Source organism: Prunus persica, chromosome G2 (assembly GCF_000346465.2).
Source record: "Prunus persica cultivar Lovell chromosome G2, Prunus_persica_NCBIv2, whole genome shotgun sequence".
NCBI classification, from domain to species: Eukaryota; Viridiplantae; Streptophyta; class Magnoliopsida; order Rosales; family Rosaceae; genus Prunus; species Prunus persica.
Genome location: NC_034010.1, coordinates 7,751,444 through 7,770,895, shown reverse-complemented (window position 1 = coordinate 7,770,895; position 19,452 = coordinate 7,751,444). Strand labels below are relative to the sequence as shown.

Below are 19,452 nucleotides of genomic sequence, written 5' to 3'. Positions count from 1 at the left end.
TAAAAAAGAATTTTGATTTTCCCTCACGTTTTCATAAATATTTATTTTATTTAAGGAGGTAAGTTTTGTTCATCCAACTGTAGTGAGTACTAGAAAAAGCCTCAACATTCACAAATTTATCGGACATGGTAATAGCACACATGCCTATATATCCCAACCTAACAATAGAAAAACATCGTAGCTTCTCATCTTTCCATATCTTAGTGGGTACGGTACATCTTCCCTTTTTATTGATGTTCCACTTCGACATCTAAACATTGTTCACATGTTCCCCTCTTCAAGTGGAACAACCATGAATTGTTTCATTCCTCAGTGAATTATGCAATGATGGAATAATAAATCTTTACAAAATCCGATTTTTTTTATAGACAAAATTACATATCCAACGCATTATCAACACTAACTGTACACAGCCTCCAACTACATATTGTACCGAAAGACATCTTTGTTTTTCTTGAATTACTGCACATGTTACCGAATACGTTGTAATTATTTAGGTTAACAATTCTTTCCAATATAATGGAAAAGAAAATATGTGCTAATGGGAAGCCACCACCAAATATGTGCTAATAGGAAGCCTCCCACCATGGCACCCCAGTTCGAACCTGTTTGAACTCCAATGTAACACACAAAAAATGCAAGAGTGCATAATTATCTTTTGGCAATGGAACATCTCTACTATTATAAAGCCAAGCCAAGAGCAGTTGGGGTCACAAGTTTAACCCAAAAAAAATTGGACAGGCCCCTCAAACAAGAAAAATCAATTGCTGCTGGAAAATTAATATTTAAAGTTGAGATGGGTATTGTCGTAAAAAGGACAAAAATAAAAAAAGTGAAAAACCGAAGAGATGATCCAACTTCCACATTCAGAAGAAAATATCACTCTTTACTCCACGTTCAGGGATAACTGCTGGGCACAACGGAAACAAAAAGTGAGCACACCTGAACTAGACGAGGTAAAATTAAATATGAAGTTAGTATATCTAACTTGAGATATCATTAATCCCCTCATAGGAGAAACCAGTTCAGGGTCATTGATCCATTAAACTACACTTATAAAATAATTCCTAACAAACCTAATAAAAAATCGAAAAATAAATATTGCAAGCAAAACTCTGTTTCCAGGGGTGGAAAAAAGGAAATTAAAAAAAAAAAAAAAATGATTGCTAGCAAGTATGAACAGATTAGACTTCCCATTTGAGAGTTCACAATAATTTAGTATTAAATAATCTTCTATCTCCTTGGCTTTGCATCTTCTTTGTTTCATTCATCATCGTAGAAAACATGACCTAAATAATGGCATCATCAATTAAATGTTTTGTTACAAACGGCATGATTATTTCCATGTCCATTAAGCCATTGGGAAGAGGGAAAAAGGGGGCGATGTAAAGAAAATTTAAAAGTACAGATCTTCCCTGCTTTTATGTTCAAGTACAAAGTTTCCCTGGCTCTGAAGAAGCACTTTGCAAATAATCCTTTGTCACAACGGAGGTAAGTATGTCTTTGATGCATGGTTCTGGAACTTTACGTCTGTGCAACCACAACATAGAAAATTCGAAGAGTCGCAGGGGAGTTAAGCAATAAACTGGTACAAACTCGCCTGAAAATACTTGGCATTCATCAATTTTGTGTCAATCTTAGTTCCTTCTGATTTCAGCAGCATTCACCTATTAATGTCCATCTTGCTTCTGCTTTCTGCCGCATGAAAAAGGTAGAAAGGGGTTACTGCATAAATCATCTCTCTCATCCAGAAGCACAGGCCGCCCTTAACCAAGTGCTATAGATTCCATAATCTTTCACTCTGTCGAGAAAACAAAATACTTATTAGAAATAAATACAAAAAGTTTTGCATCTGTTATATATAATGAAAATGGGAGTGATCCTATCACCACCTTATCATCTTCATTAATATCTGTTAACAGAAAAGCATAAGATGTGATGCCAGAGTGACTGTTTTTAGGTCGCCTATAACAAATTAGGTGGGAAAATGGATAAACATTTAGGAATTTTCAGAGAAAAGGAATTACATGAGAAGGAAACTCAACAAAGTGATTTGAATTGTGAGAAAATGGATAGACCTAAGAAAATTACAGAGGGTCCTGCACAAAGAGAAAAGGAATAGGGATGCATTCCTTTTGTATAGACTTTCAGACAGCCATTTCAATTTTGTGAATTGATTGGACTATGTACACTCATAAATTGAACAGTGACCATTATATTCATGCACAGACGCATGCATTGTGTGCACTATTCTAATTTCATAAGGTTCAATTTCATCCTCCTTTTGTGATGTTATGTCTTGAACCCAATGTCTAGGCTATGCGCACAATTCAAAGTCAGTTAAGAACCAATAGTTCCAGCTGGCCAATTCTACTACAAGTATCAACATTTCTGAAAACCGGAAATCTTGACTATATGTCCTACAGCCATCACTAGCTTAATTGTCACCATACTCAACTAAACAATGTAAACACAACTTTATTCCAAGGTTTATTGACCATACACCAAAGGCACCAAAAAACATAAGATATCTACATCCAAGCATCATTATGCAGTCACAGTCATCAGTCAGTGTTCAATCTCGTAGCTCCTACCCTATACCTGTGGGTACATGAGTATAAACACATTGTCCTGGAAATTTACAACAACCCAACAAAGGAGTGATAGTTTCACATTTCCAAATGAACCACTGCTGGAAAAGGTGAGAATGTAAAAATTATTACCAGTTACTAAATCTAAATAATGATTTGAGTAAACGAAACACTGACCCACAGGGTAAGACACAGACTATTTATTACAAGACAATAAGAATCAATTAATGAGAAACTATAGCAAAAGAAACCAATTCCACCACAGAATAAGAATTATTGGAGAGGTTGATCTAATGAAAATCTTTTTGAAGATGTTTAGATTGTAAATGAAATTAAATTGAAGTACATTTGACAAGCAGCTTCGTTAATAGATTTCAAATTTGGCAAACATAAAGTAAGGAGAAAAAACAGCCTTGCAAGATCAACACAGATTTCACTTACGAGAACATGTCATTTGGATCGATTTCAGGAAACAGGTTAACATAAAAGCGAAAGCCATCTGGGCTTATATCTCTGCATAGCAAACCTGCCAACAATATCCAATATTAATCAAAATTTAAAAAATATTAGAAATTCCTTTTGATAGGAAACATATACTTCTATGTAGAAAACATTATTAGAATATTGTCAAACAAAGTTGTGCAACAGCGTACCCTTGCTTTCAGCAGTAAGAAGATGCTCCTTGGCCATGCCTGGTGCAATACCTAATGTGATTGCAGCATCACTGGCACTTATCCCAGTTCGAAGAGCATCGGGCTTTGTTACAAGGGTCTTGATTCTACCAAAAACCTAATTTGACAAACACAGTAAGTTGTGTCAAGCAACTTGAAATGGCTTCTGATGTAGAACGACCATGATGTCATAATCAAAGATGCAAACAAAGTGTAAATTTTAGCCTCTTCCTTGGCCAAGATTTGTTTTCATCATTACCACAAATGCAAAACAAAAATATTTGTATTCATCACATAGCTTGAATGGCCAAGAATGAAAATCATTCTCCTTCCTCCTATTCCAGTGTTTACAACATAGTAATCAAGAGAAACACGGGAGCCATATAATATAGGCCTGCATAAAATAAGGAATCTCATTCCTGTCCAGGAATCATTCTGAAGACTTGGGAATCGAAATCATTTCCACCAGGAATGAAATATGTTTCAATGCACACAACTGTAGAATCTTATCAACATGAAACAGCTTATAGAGAGATAATAAGATCACCTCTTCATCACTATGAGACTTATTCTGGATGACCATGACTCCACTATCAAACTTTCGAAGCATTACAGGGCTACAAACAGAACAAGATTATATTATGGTAATAACAAGCTCATGTTACAATACTACTGATATAGACGGGTATTTATTTTTCACTTATTACAAGTAATGAAGACTAGCATTTATATTTTGCATTATCATACAAAGGTGCATCCACGCTTTCAAATAAACAAATTTAAGAAATTCCTACATACACGTCAAACTTCTCCCAGAGAGAACATGCTTGCAGCAAATCTTCTGGCGAGATCAATTCTGCATAAAGAGAGATAACAATCCATGTTTGACCCTTTAAACATCCTGACAAGAACTCAGAACTTAACAAAGTCATGCATACAAAATTAAATTAAAACAAGAGCTCTGATATCATCACACAAAACCTGTGCCTCGAGCACGATTGAAGAGACAGTATATGTCTATAAGATTCATCATTCCCCCAGATCTCTCAAGTGGAAGTCTGACAAAATCTGCTAACTATTTACCAAAAACAACAGAAAATGAGTTTTCTCCTCTAAGACGAAAGATATAAAAAAGTAATAAACAACATGAGGTATTTTTCATAAATCAATAATGTGAACATCCAATATGAATAAACGTATATATCAGACAAGTTAAGACAATATAGTTTAACAAGATAAATCAGAATTGCACAATAGAAATTTCCTAGCATAACTTCAAATTGCTTGGTCAAGAATTTTTTTAAAAATTTATTTTGAAACGAGATTGGTCAAGAAACTAGAAATATTGTTTACATTTTGTTGCTTTTTAACTAGGAATAGCTCGGGGTCTAAGGATGGCGCTAACTTTCTCTTCAATGGCACAGACTGATATTCCAGTGACACAATCTGACTTTACAGTTCACTTGATCATCAAATGCTAAAGAGAGAAACTAAACAAAGTGGTTTCATTCACAAAGAATATAGAAAGAAGACAACCTGACGGGACAATTGTTGGTGATACATAGCACCAGCAGACTCCTTGGTAACAGGCGATATAATACCAACACTCAGCAACCAATCTTGCATCTCTTGTTTGGAACCCAATTCTTCATCATTTTCCGCACTGGGCTGAGAAGTCGAGCCAGATAAAAGTTTCTGCCTCATTTTCTCTGCTAGCATCACCATCTCTTTAGCCTTACTCTGTAAATTTAATATTGCTCTACAACTTAAAGCCATTCACAAACAGAAAACATAACACTGGTTCAAAAGTATCTACACTGAATGCACCCACAAGTCGAAAATATAATAAAAAATAAGAATACAAGCCTACTTTTAGGACTCAAATGCAATTACTTTTAAAATTTAGAAAAATAAAAAATAAAAATCCAGTGTTCACTAGCTAAGCCGCATATTACAGCCTTCAGCTGTGCATTCAACAATTTTTTCGGGAACTAAGCAAAACACATATGATCACAAACCCAAAAACGAAAAGCCTAAGACCAAAAATTCTCAATAAAAGTCTTTCAACACAACACATATTCTCATCAACCCAGCACAGCATTGCAAATTACTTTACCAAAAATCAAATACTTGAGATGCAGACATACACAAAAGGCACATTTACCCTATACTTTGATTTCAGAATTTTCCCCCATTCAGTGAACAGCCAGATTCTACTTTCCCAGTTGATACAAAACTTAAATTCATGGAATTCAACAATTATCTTAGTAACCAAACAGGCAGCATTACCATGAGAGCATTCAAGTCCTGGAAAGCGTCCTGCAAGCTCTTATCAGTACTCTCCCACATCTCCTGCTCCTTCCTTAGAATCCCTGACACTCCAACCATCCTCACCGCCCCTTCCCTCGTATACATCCCAGAGCTCGACCCGGAACCCGAAGCAACATCCGAGCCGGCCTGTTCATGCACAATCTCCCAGGCCCTTCCCCGCCAGCTGTCCCACAACTTGTTCAAAAAGGCGTCCAAATCGCCCTTCCCCCTGATTACGACCGTCACCACCACGGACCTTGAACCCGAACCCGAATCCGAAACCCGGCCGTCGGGCGAGACCGAGAGTTGGAATCGGAGCCGGGGTGAGGCGAACATGGACTTGATTGACTTTTTGGCGGAGAAGATGTGGGTGATGGCGGCGAGAGGGATGGCGGAGGCTGAAGAGGCGGCGGTGGACTCAGGAAGCCATAAGAGGCGGTGGGTGGTGAGAATGAGGAGACCCGATTTGAGGTGAGGGAAGTTGGGGAGGTCTTCGCATTCGAGGTCTACGGCGGAGAGGAGTGAGCATTCGATCTCCGTCGGGAGGAGGACTGGGCGGCCGCTGGTCGTTAGCTCAGCCGCTTGCAGGCAGTTTCTGGCCATTTGATGATCATATGAAGAATTTGTGCTGTAGGATTGATTAGTATGATGTAATTTGATGTTGCTAATTGTAAGTCAAGTCACTCAATTAAACTGAAGGAGGAAGCTTCACCACAACTCAGAAAAGGCTTTACACGAGCCATGTTGGGTGTTGGAGAAAATGTCTTTTTTATTTTGGACAAATCAATACTTTGGTATGTTTACTTCTATTTTATTTTTTTTCATTTTCTAGGAAAACCTATTTGTACATTACCATTTACACCATTGTGGTGTGTTTATTTAGTTGGAATGAGGAAAGTTATGAATCGAGCAAGTAAGGAATAGCCAATAAAAAATGAGTATGGAATCAACCACTTCTTCTTAAATCAATTTATTTTCTGTATTTTCAGATATTAAATTGACATCCGTATACTTTTTAATTTCGTATGTAAATAAGCTCAAGCAAAGTCAAAACTAAAAATAATTTCAATACCATATATTAGTAGACACAAGAAATCATGAATCAAAATAGTGCTAGTACCCTCCTATGTAAATAAATATGCCATTATTTTCTTTCTCCAAAACCCATATTTGATCATGCACAAAACTCCAATAATATCTTTATTCTTAAGCCTGGAAAACTAGGGATGGAAATTTTTTTCTATGGAAGTCACAATGAAAATAATTAGCCAAATATCTTTATCCCTAAAACTTATTACTTTGTCTTCTCATATGTGTGTGAACGCTTCAGCTTTTATCCATTTAATAAAGTAGTCAATTGCTACCAAGAGGTAGGAGGTATTGTATTTGTTTTAGCGTCTTTCGTAAAGGGCTTATTATACCACTACTTGAATGTCAAGACCAACCCTTAAATTTTTCCTTGAAATCCGAGAGGAGCTCTGAGCATGTCTGACACCTATTAATTTTCCCTTGAGACTCGAGAAAAACCCTGAAGAAAAGTTCAAAAACAAGAAATAAATGAAAATTATACGATAATGAAGGTGACTAGAAATGAGTGGAAAGATATGATTCAATGTAGCTTGAGTCAACCTCAAAATCTACTGCCTCAACTAAAAATAATTTCTTAGTTTACTCATGAACTTACAAAAATTTTGATGAAATTAACAGAAAAGACCATTAATGCAACATGTAACATAATTTGAGAATAACAACAACTATAAGTAGAATTCGAGGATGAAAATGCAAGTTGGTATAATTTATAGACCATTGCTATAATTTAACCTATATTTTTAACTTTTTTTTTGGTAAAGAAAAAAAAAAAAAAGGAACTCAAAAATTCAAATGTAAACCCAAAAAAAAATTTATCACACTTGACCCAAAAAATTATCACACAGTAGCATTGTCCGAGAACCAAAACTCAGAAAATTTTGTCTCTTTCGTTTCACGTCAAACACGAAAACCAATGCTTGCTTTACACAACATAAAGGTCAATACAGAGAGACTACTCGGGTCCCAGTCCCACTAACGACGTGGTCAAAAAAGGGGTTGCAAGAAGAATATGGCAAATTGGGCCAAATTTAGACTTATTTCTTAAAAGGGTAATTTTCGTTTTTGAATTTTGATTCATTGTCTTAAATCCTGTTGATATTTCATTCTTCTGGACATTGGTATTGGTGTTGGGTATTGCAGAATTATGGATCTGCGCTGCATATACAAGTGAAGTGACCTTTAGAAGAAGCTTTCTGAGAGAGAGAGAGAGAGAGAGAGAGAGAGAGAGAGAGAGAAGGGAAGACGAGTAAGACACAGTCCCGGTAGATTAAACCAGTTGGAAGAGGGAAGAGAAGCTGAGGGGGAAATGTCAGAAATGAAGTGAACGTGTAGAGCAAAAGAAAACAAACAGATTGTCCACTCAAAACGGGTCAAGAAGTTGAAAACGGGGGATCTATCACATATTTTAAGCCGTTAGATCTGGCCAAGCATAATCCTACGGTTGTAAATGAATAGTTGCTCTCAGGTCCTCAGGTGCATCGGCGCCTTGGTTTTTCCACCTTTCTCTCAGAACGGTTACAACAGGTTACAAAACAAGAAGGGTTGAAAAAAGATATGGCAAATTGGGCCAAATTTAGACGTATTTCTTATAAGGGTAATTTTCGTTTTTGGATTTTGATACATTGTTTTTATCTTTCTCTTAAATTCTCTTGAGTTTTCATTCTTCCGGGTATTGCTGATTGCAGAATTCTAGTTATGGACAAGTGAAGAAGCTTTCTGAAGACATCTCCTACCCCCTACATTACAAAAATGATGCAGGTAAGAAATATCCTGAGTTTCTTTAGAAAAAGAGTCTTTAAAAAAAGCAAATTGTTTTGAATTCATGGGCTTAAATCAGTTTTGCTATATTGATAAATGACAATGAAGAGGTAGAGTAGTAAAGGAGGAATTTAAGATGTTGTGGTAGCTTTTTCATTTTTCCCATTATGTTTACCTGGGAATTATGATCTCATGCATGTACTGTGAGGAGTAAATAAGCCTTGTAGATGAACCATGTAGATCTTGATTTCAGAAGGACTTTAGAATGAACATGTGATAGTCAGAATACTAGGTATTGTTAATTCCCGTGACGAACCCTTTTACGAATGTTATGTTTAGAATACAAGTTATGATAACATCTGGGAAACTCAGCAGGCATCAACCCATTAGGTAATATACCTTGCTAGTCTTTTCTGACCAAAAAATGTATTAGTCTTTGAAAGTCACAAACAGATGCAACAATAAAATACATACTTGTTTGTTTCTTTTTAGATTCGAGGATGAACATGTGGACTACAAAATTCTTCATTAAATTTCTCTTGGAAAATAGAAACTTACTGGGTGAGTAAGTGGTGTATTGAAGGCTGAAATTGTTTGCAGGAATTGTCAACCATTGATGATCTACCTGCAAGTAATGTGGAACTTGAACCAGAAAGGATAGAAGATGGGAAAGATGGAGGTCCTGCATTCCATTGTGATCTTTATGATACAGAATTAGTTCACAAGATAGCTCAAGTTTTCATCCCTGGATTAGCTACAGCTTGTGTTGACAATACATCTGGTGATATCTTCTGGACCCCTGCTTCAGTGGCTGCTGATGTGAGAAAGGAGATGGTGGAGTATATCACTCAGAGAAGTGAAAATTTTGTTGCAGAATCAGTTATCTTAGAAGATGGCGCAGATGCACAAGTATCTGATCATCCTTATGATATAATTTCTGATTTTGTTGATGACTTTGCAAGTTCCAAGAGAAATTTGTTTAGTCGGGTTTCAGGATGGTTGCTAAGTGAAAAAAGAGAAGATAAGATAGATGATTTCGTGCAAGAGATGGAAATAAATGGGTTTTGGTTGCTTGATAGAAGAGAAACAATAGCTCAGTCGTTGCTTAAGAATGTGGACTTTAAGAATGAACACCACTGCAATATGAAATTTAACTCTCCAGTGGAGCTTGCAGAGCATATTTCAAACTGCAATTTTAGGTCTATGACTTGCACAAATCAAGGGTGTAGTACCGTATTTTGTGCAAGTCACAAGGAGAAACATGACTCAATTTGCCCCGTCAAGATTATTCCATGTGAACAAAACTGCTCCAATACCATCATGAGACGCGACATGGACAGACATTGTATTACTGTCTGTCCAATGAAGCTCGTTAGTTGTCCTTTCTATGCAGTGGGTTGTCAATCTCCTATTCCACACTGTAAAGTTGAGCAACATAATTCAGATGATCTCCATTCTCACTTGCTTTTTGTTCTTCAAAGTATTCACAAGGAAGCATCGGCGGAGGATCTGGAAAAACAGCTGGAGCGACTAAAAAAAGTGAGTTTCATGGTATTTTCCTTGCATTTATGTTAATAATTTTAAGGTCAAATTACCACAATAATCTGCAATTTCTTATAGGCAAACTTATATATAAAATACTTAAAAGCATTGAATAAGAAAAATAAATCTGCTTGTACAGTGGCATGCTAAGTACTAAATATTCCGATTGCCAATATCTTTATGGATCTGTATACTTCCATCTTTCTTCATTAGAACAGCTCGAGGGAGTGCTCTGCTATGATTAGCCATTTTAAGACTCAGTTATACTCTTCAATCCAGTAATTGCAATTCTCTTTTAACCATGTAGAAATGTAGTTGAACAAAAGCTTTTCAATTTGTTTTTGTGAAAACAATTCTTACATATGGGTGTTTCCAAAAGATATTTTACATGCGGTACAATTTGTGGTAGTGTACACCCATATGTAGATTTTATAAAAGCTTTTAATGCTTCAGGATATTGAGAAATGTAACAGGAAAACTATTTTCCTTGATTGCTTTTGGACAGGAGTGTGATTACCTTTTGGGAATATGCATGCTGGAATTGAGTGCTTCTCTGCAATTTTTTTTATAGTTCTTATTAGCAATGTATTTATGATGCTGTGTATTTGTCTAGAATGATACCAAATACTTTGTCCCTCTGCTAACTAAGACAAGCACATTTCATGTTACATGACAGGCATCATCATCCAGTCAATTAGCAGATGCTCGAGATGTGAGATCATTAACTTATTCAGTCAAGGAAATTGAAGCCAAACTTGGGCCAATGGAAGTGAGCAGCAAGCAGCCAGAGGATTTTGAAACAAAATTAGGGCCTAAGGAAGTGAGCAACAAAACCCAAGAGGATGTTGAAGCAAAAATGGGGCCAATGGAAGTGAGCAGCAGCAAGCACCCAGAGGATCTTGGAGCAAAACTAGGACCAATGGAAGTGAGCAGCAAGCACCCAGAGGATCTTGAAGCAGAACTAGAGTCAATAGATTTGAGCAGCAAACCTCCCGAGGATCTTGAAGAAAAATTAGGGCCTAAGGAAGTGAGCAACAAAACCCCAGAGGATGTTGAAGAAAAACTAGGGAGAAAAGAAGTAAGCAGCAAACCCCAGGAGGATCTTGGAGGAAAACTTGAGCCTAAGGAAGTGAGTGGAAAATCCCCAGAAGATCATGAAGTAGAACTAAGGCCAAAGGAAGTGAGCAGCAAAACCCCTGAAGATCTTGAAGCAAAACTTGGACCAAAGGAAGTGAATAGCAAACCACTCGAGGATGTTGAAACAATACTAGTGCCAAAAGAAGTAAGCAGCAACAAATCCACAGAGGATCTTGAAATAAATCTAGGGCCAAGGGAAGCAAGCAGCAAACACTCAGAGGATCTTCAAGCAAAACTTGGCCCAAAGGAAGTCAGCAGCAAGTCCCCAGAGGATCTTGAAGCAAAACTTAGGCCAAAGGAAGTGAGCAGCAAATCCCCAGAGGATGTTGAAACAAAACCAGGGCCAAAGGAAGTAGGCAGCAAACCCATAGAGGGTCTTGAAACAAAAGTAGTGCCAGACAAAACGAGCAGCAAACTCTCAGAGGATCTTGAAGCAAAACTTGGGCCAAAGGAAGTGAGCAGCAAATCCCCAGAGGATGTTGAAACAAAACTAGGGCCAAAAGAAGTAGGCAGCAAACCCCTAGAAGGGCTTGAAACAAAAGTAGGGCCAGACAAAACGAGCAGCAAACTCTCAGAGGATCTTGAAGCAAAATTTGGGCCAAATGAAGTGAGCGGCAAACCTGCAGAAGATCTTGAAGCAAAACTAGGGTCAAAGGAAGTGAATAGCGAAATCCCTATGGATCTTGATGCTAAACTAGGGCCAAAGGAAGTTAGCAGCAAGCCCCGACAGGATGTTGAAGCAAAAATAGGGCCAAATGAAGTGATCAGCAAACACTCAAAGGATTTTGAAGCAAAACTAGGGCCAATGGAAGTCAGCAGCAAAGAGTCAAAGGATCTTGAAACAGAACTGATGCCAACGGAAGTGAGCAGCAAACTGAATGATAGTAAAGAGAGGAGGGAAACCTCGATTTCGAAAAATGTATTGGGGGAAGTTGAAACATAAACTCAAACCTGTCAAGTATCCAGTTTTGTTAGACCTTATTCACAAATTAAAGAGTTCTTGCCTTACCAGAAACTCACAGCATCTGTAACTGTTCTCCACTGCCAATCAGGCAGTGTGATTTTTATATACTGATATATCATTTTATTTTGTGCCCTGTTCTTTATTCCTTGTTCGCAATCACTCTTTGTAAGCAATATAACGTTGTGATAAAAATTATTTACTGCGGAAATATTTGTCTAGTGACATTTCTATTGTTGTGGGGTGTTTTTCTTATTTTTTGGGAAAAAGTCTTGTGTACTACTGTTGTATGCAGCGCCCCTCTAACATTAAACCTGCCACATGCAAGTCACATGAGCACTCTAAAAAAATTCATTTAGTATGAAACAGTTAAAAGGCAAGTTTAGAATCTCCCATAACAATGGAAAAGTGATCCTTTGGCTTTAGCTCAAGTGGAAAGGGATTGGATAAATGTTCCCAAATAATAAACAAAATAAAGGCAAGGGGTTTGTAGCTCAAGTGGTTAAAATCATTTACTCTTGCACCTGAGGTCTTAGGTTTGATTCCCCTCTCTCAATATATCTTTTAGAGAGAGAGAGAGAGAGAGAGAGAGAGAGAGAGTAGTAAAACTATCTTGTAGATTGAGTTTACACCTACTCTATTGTCAGGTGATGATCTATTTGTAGTTATAACTTCATTTGATTAGCATAGCTTGGATTGGAGTGACATTGCCTATTATATACTCACAAAAATAGCTTTGCAGATGCTAACGATCATGTATTCTAGTGTTCATTTGCTGCACAAAAGTAGCCTAACAGAGACTGAAAGTTTCCTGCACAACTACTTATGCAATTCAATTTTCAAATCTAACTCCAACTGCACATCTATTTCTTCCAAAACAAATTCATGACTTGTATTATTTCAGTAGTGCTTCTACTTTCTGGCTAAGCATATTAACTTTTAGCTATTGTTGAAAATATTTTATCAATTGGAAAACATCTGCTGATCTTGAAAAAAATTAAGATAAAAACTCAACAATAAATCATCGCTCTTCTTCTTGCATTCATGAGGCAGATCCTCATCCAGATACCATTTCAATTTTTTTAAAGACCTTCCTTCAGTTAGTTCAAGACAAACGTTGAGCTTAAAATTTGGACTCAAAAATCCAAAAGCAAACAGAGGGCATGCAAGGGAAGACAATCACATTAAAAAGAGTAGGTTCATTGAGAGAATGAATGTAGTTTGTGCATGATCGTTTTATCAAACACATCTATCGAGCTTTCAAGAATGACTTGGCGGATCAGTTTGAGGTTTACAAGTCAAAGACACATGACTCCTGCACTCCATTATTCTTTGCCAACACAAGGCCTTGCTCTCATGGGTAGAATTACGGGCAAATCTATGCATACAGATCAATGCCCCAAAACTTGGCAGGCTGATTTGTCCGGTGTTTCCTGTCTACCTTTTTAATCAGGTCCATTTCCTCTTTCGTAAGCTCAAAGTCAAAAACTTGGAAATTCTCGTTCAATCTCTCAAGTTTTGATGTCTTTGGGATGACAACTGTGTTGCGTTGGATGCCCCAGCAAAGGACAACCTGGGCTACAGTCTTTTTGTATTTCTCAGCCAGACTCTGACAGAGGAATGTGATTGAGAAGCCAGATTTTTTACAAAAATTAGCACACAAAATGATGAGATTTATATTCCCAATAATTTGAAAATAAATCTAGCGATTCAAGTGACAGAAAGGGAACTAGCTTACCTTAAGAACTGGATCATCCAGACATGAAACTGAACCAAACAATTCGCTGTTGGCCGCAGCACCTCCAAGAGGAGTGTGGGCTGTGACACAGATGCCATGCTTCTGACAGAATTTGACAAGAGAATCACGTTGGAAGTATGGGTGAGTTTCAATCTGATTCACAGCAGGCTTCACTTTGGAATAGGCTAAGCAATCTCTTGTTAGAAAGATGTCATAGTTACTGCAGGTAATTGTTCCATCAGATCCCAATTCATAGAGAATTCACAAATGAATGAAATTAAAATGCCAAAACATAGAATATGAATGTTTTACTAGGGCTGGTGGCATATATTAGACTAAGCTAGATGAAGGACATATAGAAAGTTCAATTTATATGTTTATCAAAAAGATCAAAATTCCAAGTAGCAACAATAACAGTTCTAACTTCCAAGTTTCAAACAGGGTGATGGAGCAATAACAAAGTGACATGACCGGGTACTTAAAGGAGCTTACCCATATCATTCTATACATGTTCAGAAGCACACAAACTTGTTACTCATACTTCCTGACTAATATGATCGTAGCAGAAAAATAATACAATAATGTGATAGCTCACAAAATCAAACCTAACGGTATTCCAAAATGTGCACAAAGAGCCACAAGCAAACGACACAAAATTTACTGAACAAGACTAAAATAACTCCTCCAACTGAAGCTGTTTTTGTAGAAATTTATTACCATTTTCACATACACATGCATGCACACATTACTGCAAGGTTTCAATTTTCTTCAGCGCATTCACTTATATTTTTCCAATTTGGTCTCCCAAATATTCACAAAATGAACTAACTTACACAATAGTATGTATAGAACCATAATATTGCACATGGAACAGTAGGAAAAGGTAATACAAAGTCATAATATCATTACTATTGATTCAAGTTGTCACTGAAATGTGCTAAATTATTATAATCACCTAATCCCAATGCTACGAACTAAACCCATAGAAACCAATTCTTCCATAGCATGCCAGGTAGTTTCCAAAGATATGGTTGTGTCTATTTCTAGCACCCCATCCTCATCCAAAGCACTTGCAGTTGCACCAACTCCTGCATACATGCAAATAAATTGACATATATTCCACATAAGGGTCAATATATTTGAAGACTACAAGAAAACAGTTCATAAACAAATTCATAGAAGGATGATTATATTTTTCATCATTTTTAATTATCTAAAGGTACCATTCGTACTCAATAACAGTAATTGTGAGTAATTAGCTAACCAGCATACATGATAAAAGAACTAAGGTTGTGTCTGGTACACTGGAATTGGATGTCCAGTATGTTGCAGAGCCCCCTTTTTATCTCTCCAAGCCCCAATCTCCCGACTCACAGTCGCTCTCAACCCACTTATTGGAACGTCATTGATGCATTTGAAACTTTTTTATTTATTTTAATGTTCTCATCTAGCTTGTTCAACCTGTGAGAAAGTGTTCTGCAAATGTATTGTTTTCCTCCGTCAGTCTTCAATTTTGGGATCTTTGTTTAGGTGTCAAATGAACCTTAAGTTTGATTTGGTTTCATGAGTTTGGAATATAATTGCTTTCTATTTCTTATTGAGCTCATTTGGCCTGTAATAAGTTTGATTAGATCATTCAGCAAATGTTCTTTAACCCCATGAAGTCGCTTTCCCTTTTTTTATTTTTTATTTTTTTTTATTTTTACCGTATGGTATAAAATTTCTTCTTAATCATACACGGGATTGACTGTTTTTGCTAGTTAATGAGGATAGAATAGCATAAAGCCACACATGTAAACAGTCATGATTATGCCACAGTTAATATTATTTTTCTCAGTATCCTTGACAAGGAGGCATAGGTGAGAACTCTCCTCCGTGACACTATCTAGATGCGGATCTATTAGATGGCTGATGACTGTTCTAACACATTGTAAATTGTGGCTTTTGTAGAGGTTGATAATAGATACTTATGAACTTAACTCTTTCGTTCCTACATTAAACATGAGAGTATGACTCAACCCAAAGGTGTAACTCCTTTAACTGTTTTACTCATATATGAAGATATGGCATGTGTTAATGTTCAAACAAGAGTATGAAAATATATGAAGGCATATCGTCTATTTTTTTGTTTTTTATGTGTTAGTGTAATGCTGTTTATGAACTGTAACTTTTGGGTTTACTTTGTAATTAAGTATCGAATTAGGAATATATATGACTCTACATGGTGTATAAACCTCACTTGGCTTTATTCATAGCGATATCAAGATATGGCAAATGTTGATGTTTACAGAAGGAGAATATTAAACTTTACAGAGAGATGTGTCCTGTAACAATTAGCTTGCATGGTGACCTTGCCCCCTTCCTAGACATGCGACAGCACCATCGATGTTGTAGGATAGACATCGATAGCAAGTTAACCATTTTCTTTTGTACTCTATAGTTTTTAATCACACACTCCTATTGTCAAACAGATTTTAAAATTATACAGCCAACATTATAGGGACATAAAGTAGTAGAGTTTAGATTACATAACAGAATATAGAGTATTGTATGAATAATGAGAAAAGCAGGAATTAATCACCAGTATGCTTGGTGGCAACAGGAAAGTGAACAAGGTATAGATCCAGATAATCCAACCGAAGCTTCTTCAGACTGTCTTTACAGGCCTCTACGACATGTCCATGATCTGAATTCCAAAGCTGCAAAAAGGATGAAGAAATGGGGAGAGAGAAAAAAATTTGTCATAGTCTAGAATGCATAATATGCACTACTTGAGCAGAAAAAGAAAACTCTTGATTGAAAATTAAACTGGCCTTGGTGGTGATGAAGAGATCCTCTCGCTTAACAAGCCCAGTCGAAAATGCTCCTGCAAGTGCCTCCCCTACTTCTGCTTCATTTTTGTAATCAGCTGAAAGCAACAATAACTTGTTCACGTATGTTACAGCCCAATGGGTAATTTGTGCTACTACCTACAACTAAGTTACCACCATAGAGGGCCAGACAGGAAAAAGAAAAATATAGAGGGATGAGGGCGATTAAGCTAGTAACTACATGCATCACATTTTTAAGTGCAAAGTCAACTTTGGAATCTAGTGGACTTGAGGATACTATAGATCGGTTGAATGCAAAACAAGGTTAGAATGCAAAACAATTTCCTTTTTAACCAACCTCAAGCTCAAGGGCCCTGAGGTCGGGCAAATGAGTAGAACCTAGATTCAAATGTTGTTGTAAACAGGAAAAAAAAACCAAACCAAACCAAACCAAAAACCAGATAATAAGCTATTTCGTACTCATGGCATTCAGTGGTGTCAAAATGCCAGTAGAAGAGGTGTGATACATTTCAGACACAAATTGGTAACTGGCAATCACCCTGGAGAAGAGACGATATTTTGGGTTCAAATTGTCACATTGTTGTGCTGTGTGCTTGCAACTAAATAAATTTATGCTATAATTTATAAAACCCTCTTCAAATGCTCCAATTAAGCCATTTTCGACAAACTCAGATGACAAAATAAATTAAACCCCCACTCCCCTTCCTCCGCCCATATGAACAGCAAAGAGTAAACTTGTACATGAAATAAGCAAAGAAACATATCAGAGAAATCATCAAGATTGACGATTGAGGAGAAAATGAAATACCAGCGCAATCAAAATGGCGGTAACCAATGTTGATGGCATTGATAATGAGGTCTCTGATTTCTTTTCCTTCCATGCGCCAAACACCAAGACCGACTGCTGGCATTTTGAACCCATTGTTCAGTGTTATTGCCATTTTTCTCTGGACCCTTCAAAACCAGACTCACTCTACTGTGTCCTACTGGAGCTCACGACGCCAACACAGCTGCTTCGCCCTAAATCTATTGGCGTTGTCTCTGGGCATTATGTGTAAAGATTAAGGATAGGGTTAATTACATTTGCGTCCATCTAGTTTGGAGTGAGTGACAGTTTGGTCCCTTTTTTAGAATATTGACACTACTACTTCAAGGTAGTAGGAGGATTTTTACGAGTGAAAAAAAGTCAAACCGTTAAAAACCGAATCAAACTGTCATGGTTTGGTTGTGGGTTTGAGCTTTTTGAAATCGGCTTAATTGAATCAAACTATCTACTTTGTAGATTAATTTTTTTTTTTTTTTAAATGTGTAGTTCTTTCATTGTATAATAACTATCTAAGGTAGAGGACCCACTAATGTAGTGGTTTGGAGCAATTACTCCCTCAGGCCCCCTAGGTTCAATTCCTTGCATCCGTGTAGTATGTGTGAGTTTAACATATTATTGCCTCTCTCAATAAGAAAGGTCCTAAAAAAAACTATCTAGAGATGCTTAATTTGAAGTTTTTATAGTGTTTTAAAGTTATTGATCTTTGAATTGTATCTATATTAATTATTGAACTTTAAAATTTTATGTCATGTTGAATTTTAGGATGGTTTGTTTGCAACTGGACTACAAAGTTGAAAAAAAAAACTAAAAGTAAAAAGGATTGGGCTTAGGCCTAAGCTGGCCATACCAAACCGTCAAAAATTAGTTTGGTTTTATTTTCTTCGTAGTTTTTGTCCAGAACTAAACCAAATTGTTCTATTGTAACTTGTTCGACTTTGGTGTAAAACTAATCTAGTTCGGATCGTGCCCACCTCTACTTTTTATATACAACTTGAGCCCAGCGTTTTGTTTTAAACAATGCACAAACCGGAAGTAAAATGAATCCTTTTTATATATATACAAAAAAAAAGTTTAATACAAGCGATAATCTAAACTACAAGGGAGAGGGTTGGTGAGCTAAAATGAATTTTTGTTAAAAAAATAAAATTTATTTTTATTATTTTTGAAATTAAGGTGATAATTACCCCATAACCACCCGGGTCAATCTATCTCCTTTTCACGATTATAAAGGTCCGAAGGTATGCCCATGAGCCTCCACCAAACTAAACTGAAGCATTACACGCTAGTTTTCAATATATATATATATATATATATTTTAAAAGAGCCCCAAATTTGAGCAACCGTTTTTTTGTTGTTGTTAATAAACATATCATATATCTTCTTTAGATTCGTGGGACACGCAAATTTGTCTTTTGATCATTTACGTTAAAAAGTAACCTACAAAATTTAAATGGTAAATTTTATTAATGTTTCTTGACCTTGGGATCATGTCTTATATTGCTCCATCAACTCTCTTTTTTGGGCCAAATTTTGGTCCATAAACTTTTGAAACATGTAATTTGCTTCAAGTTATGATACATGGGCCTTCTGCCTTCGATTCCAGTCTCAGGCCCAAGCTTTCATGAGTGTATTACAATGTTATTTTTATATATAATTTTGGTTGTGATATCCTGTTCCTAAATTAATATTTAAGCATTAAATTATTCAAGTAAAAGACAATTTTACCTAGAGAGTATTTTAATAGGTTTAAAGTTGACTTTTTGTTCTGGAAAGAATTTGGGGATTTGAGTAGTATAGTTGCATAGAGCGTGTCGATACCAGTTCGTAGACACGTAGTGGGCTCAAATCGGAGTTATAACAAAGAAGTTACGACCAATGGAATTGCAGTGACACAACCGTAAATATTTCAAAGTTAGATTTTTAAAAAACAAACAGATTTTCTTCTCTCTCTCTCTCTCTCTCTCTCTCTCTCTCTCCCTCCCGCAACCTCACCTCTCT

General features: G+C 36.6%; 3 protein-coding genes across 4 annotated transcripts; 1 reads left to right on the top strand and 2 right to left on the bottom strand.

The window, feature by feature from the left end:
* On the bottom strand, positions 1,215-6,515 carry LOC18787167 (vacuolar protein sorting-associated protein 36). Its single transcript, XM_007217949.2, has 8 exons — positions 5,552-6,515; positions 4,799-5,002; positions 4,244-4,337; positions 4,061-4,118; positions 3,810-3,879; positions 3,245-3,380; positions 3,033-3,117; positions 1,215-1,801 (listed from the first exon to the last, which is right to left on the bottom strand). Exons 1-8 carry the CDS (start codon positions 6,173-6,175, stop codon positions 1,744-1,746), a joined length of 1,329 nt encoding a protein of 442 aa, XP_007218011.1. The 5' UTR covers positions 6,176-6,515; the 3' UTR covers positions 1,215-1,743.
* LOC18787067 (nascent polypeptide-associated complex subunit alpha, muscle-specific form) lies at positions 7,651-12,286 on the top strand. Of its 2 annotated transcripts, XM_020558533.1 has the most exons (5): positions 7,651-7,710; positions 7,802-8,255; positions 8,347-8,419; positions 9,020-9,958; positions 10,638-12,286. In XM_020558533.1, the coding sequence occupies exons 3-5, from the start codon at positions 8,411-8,413 to the stop codon at positions 12,039-12,041; spliced, it is 2,352 nt and encodes a 783-aa protein (XP_020414122.1). In that variant the 5' UTR covers positions 7,651-7,710; positions 7,802-8,255; positions 8,347-8,410; the 3' UTR covers positions 12,042-12,286. The 2 variants fall into 2 exon arrangements, with proteins under 2 accessions (XP_020414122.1, XP_020414121.1); XM_020558532.1 differs by lacking the exon at positions 7,651-7,710 and having other exon boundaries at positions 7,726-8,255.
* On the bottom strand, positions 13,219-17,699 carry LOC18786310 (NADP-dependent D-sorbitol-6-phosphate dehydrogenase). Its single transcript, XM_007220464.2, has 6 exons — positions 17,437-17,699; positions 16,611-16,705; positions 16,379-16,496; positions 14,753-14,885; positions 13,798-14,017; positions 13,219-13,668 (listed from the first exon to the last, which is right to left on the bottom strand). The coding sequence occupies exons 1-6, from the start codon at positions 17,567-17,569 to the stop codon at positions 13,438-13,440; spliced, it is 930 nt and encodes a 309-aa protein (XP_007220526.1). The 5' UTR covers positions 17,570-17,699; the 3' UTR covers positions 13,219-13,437.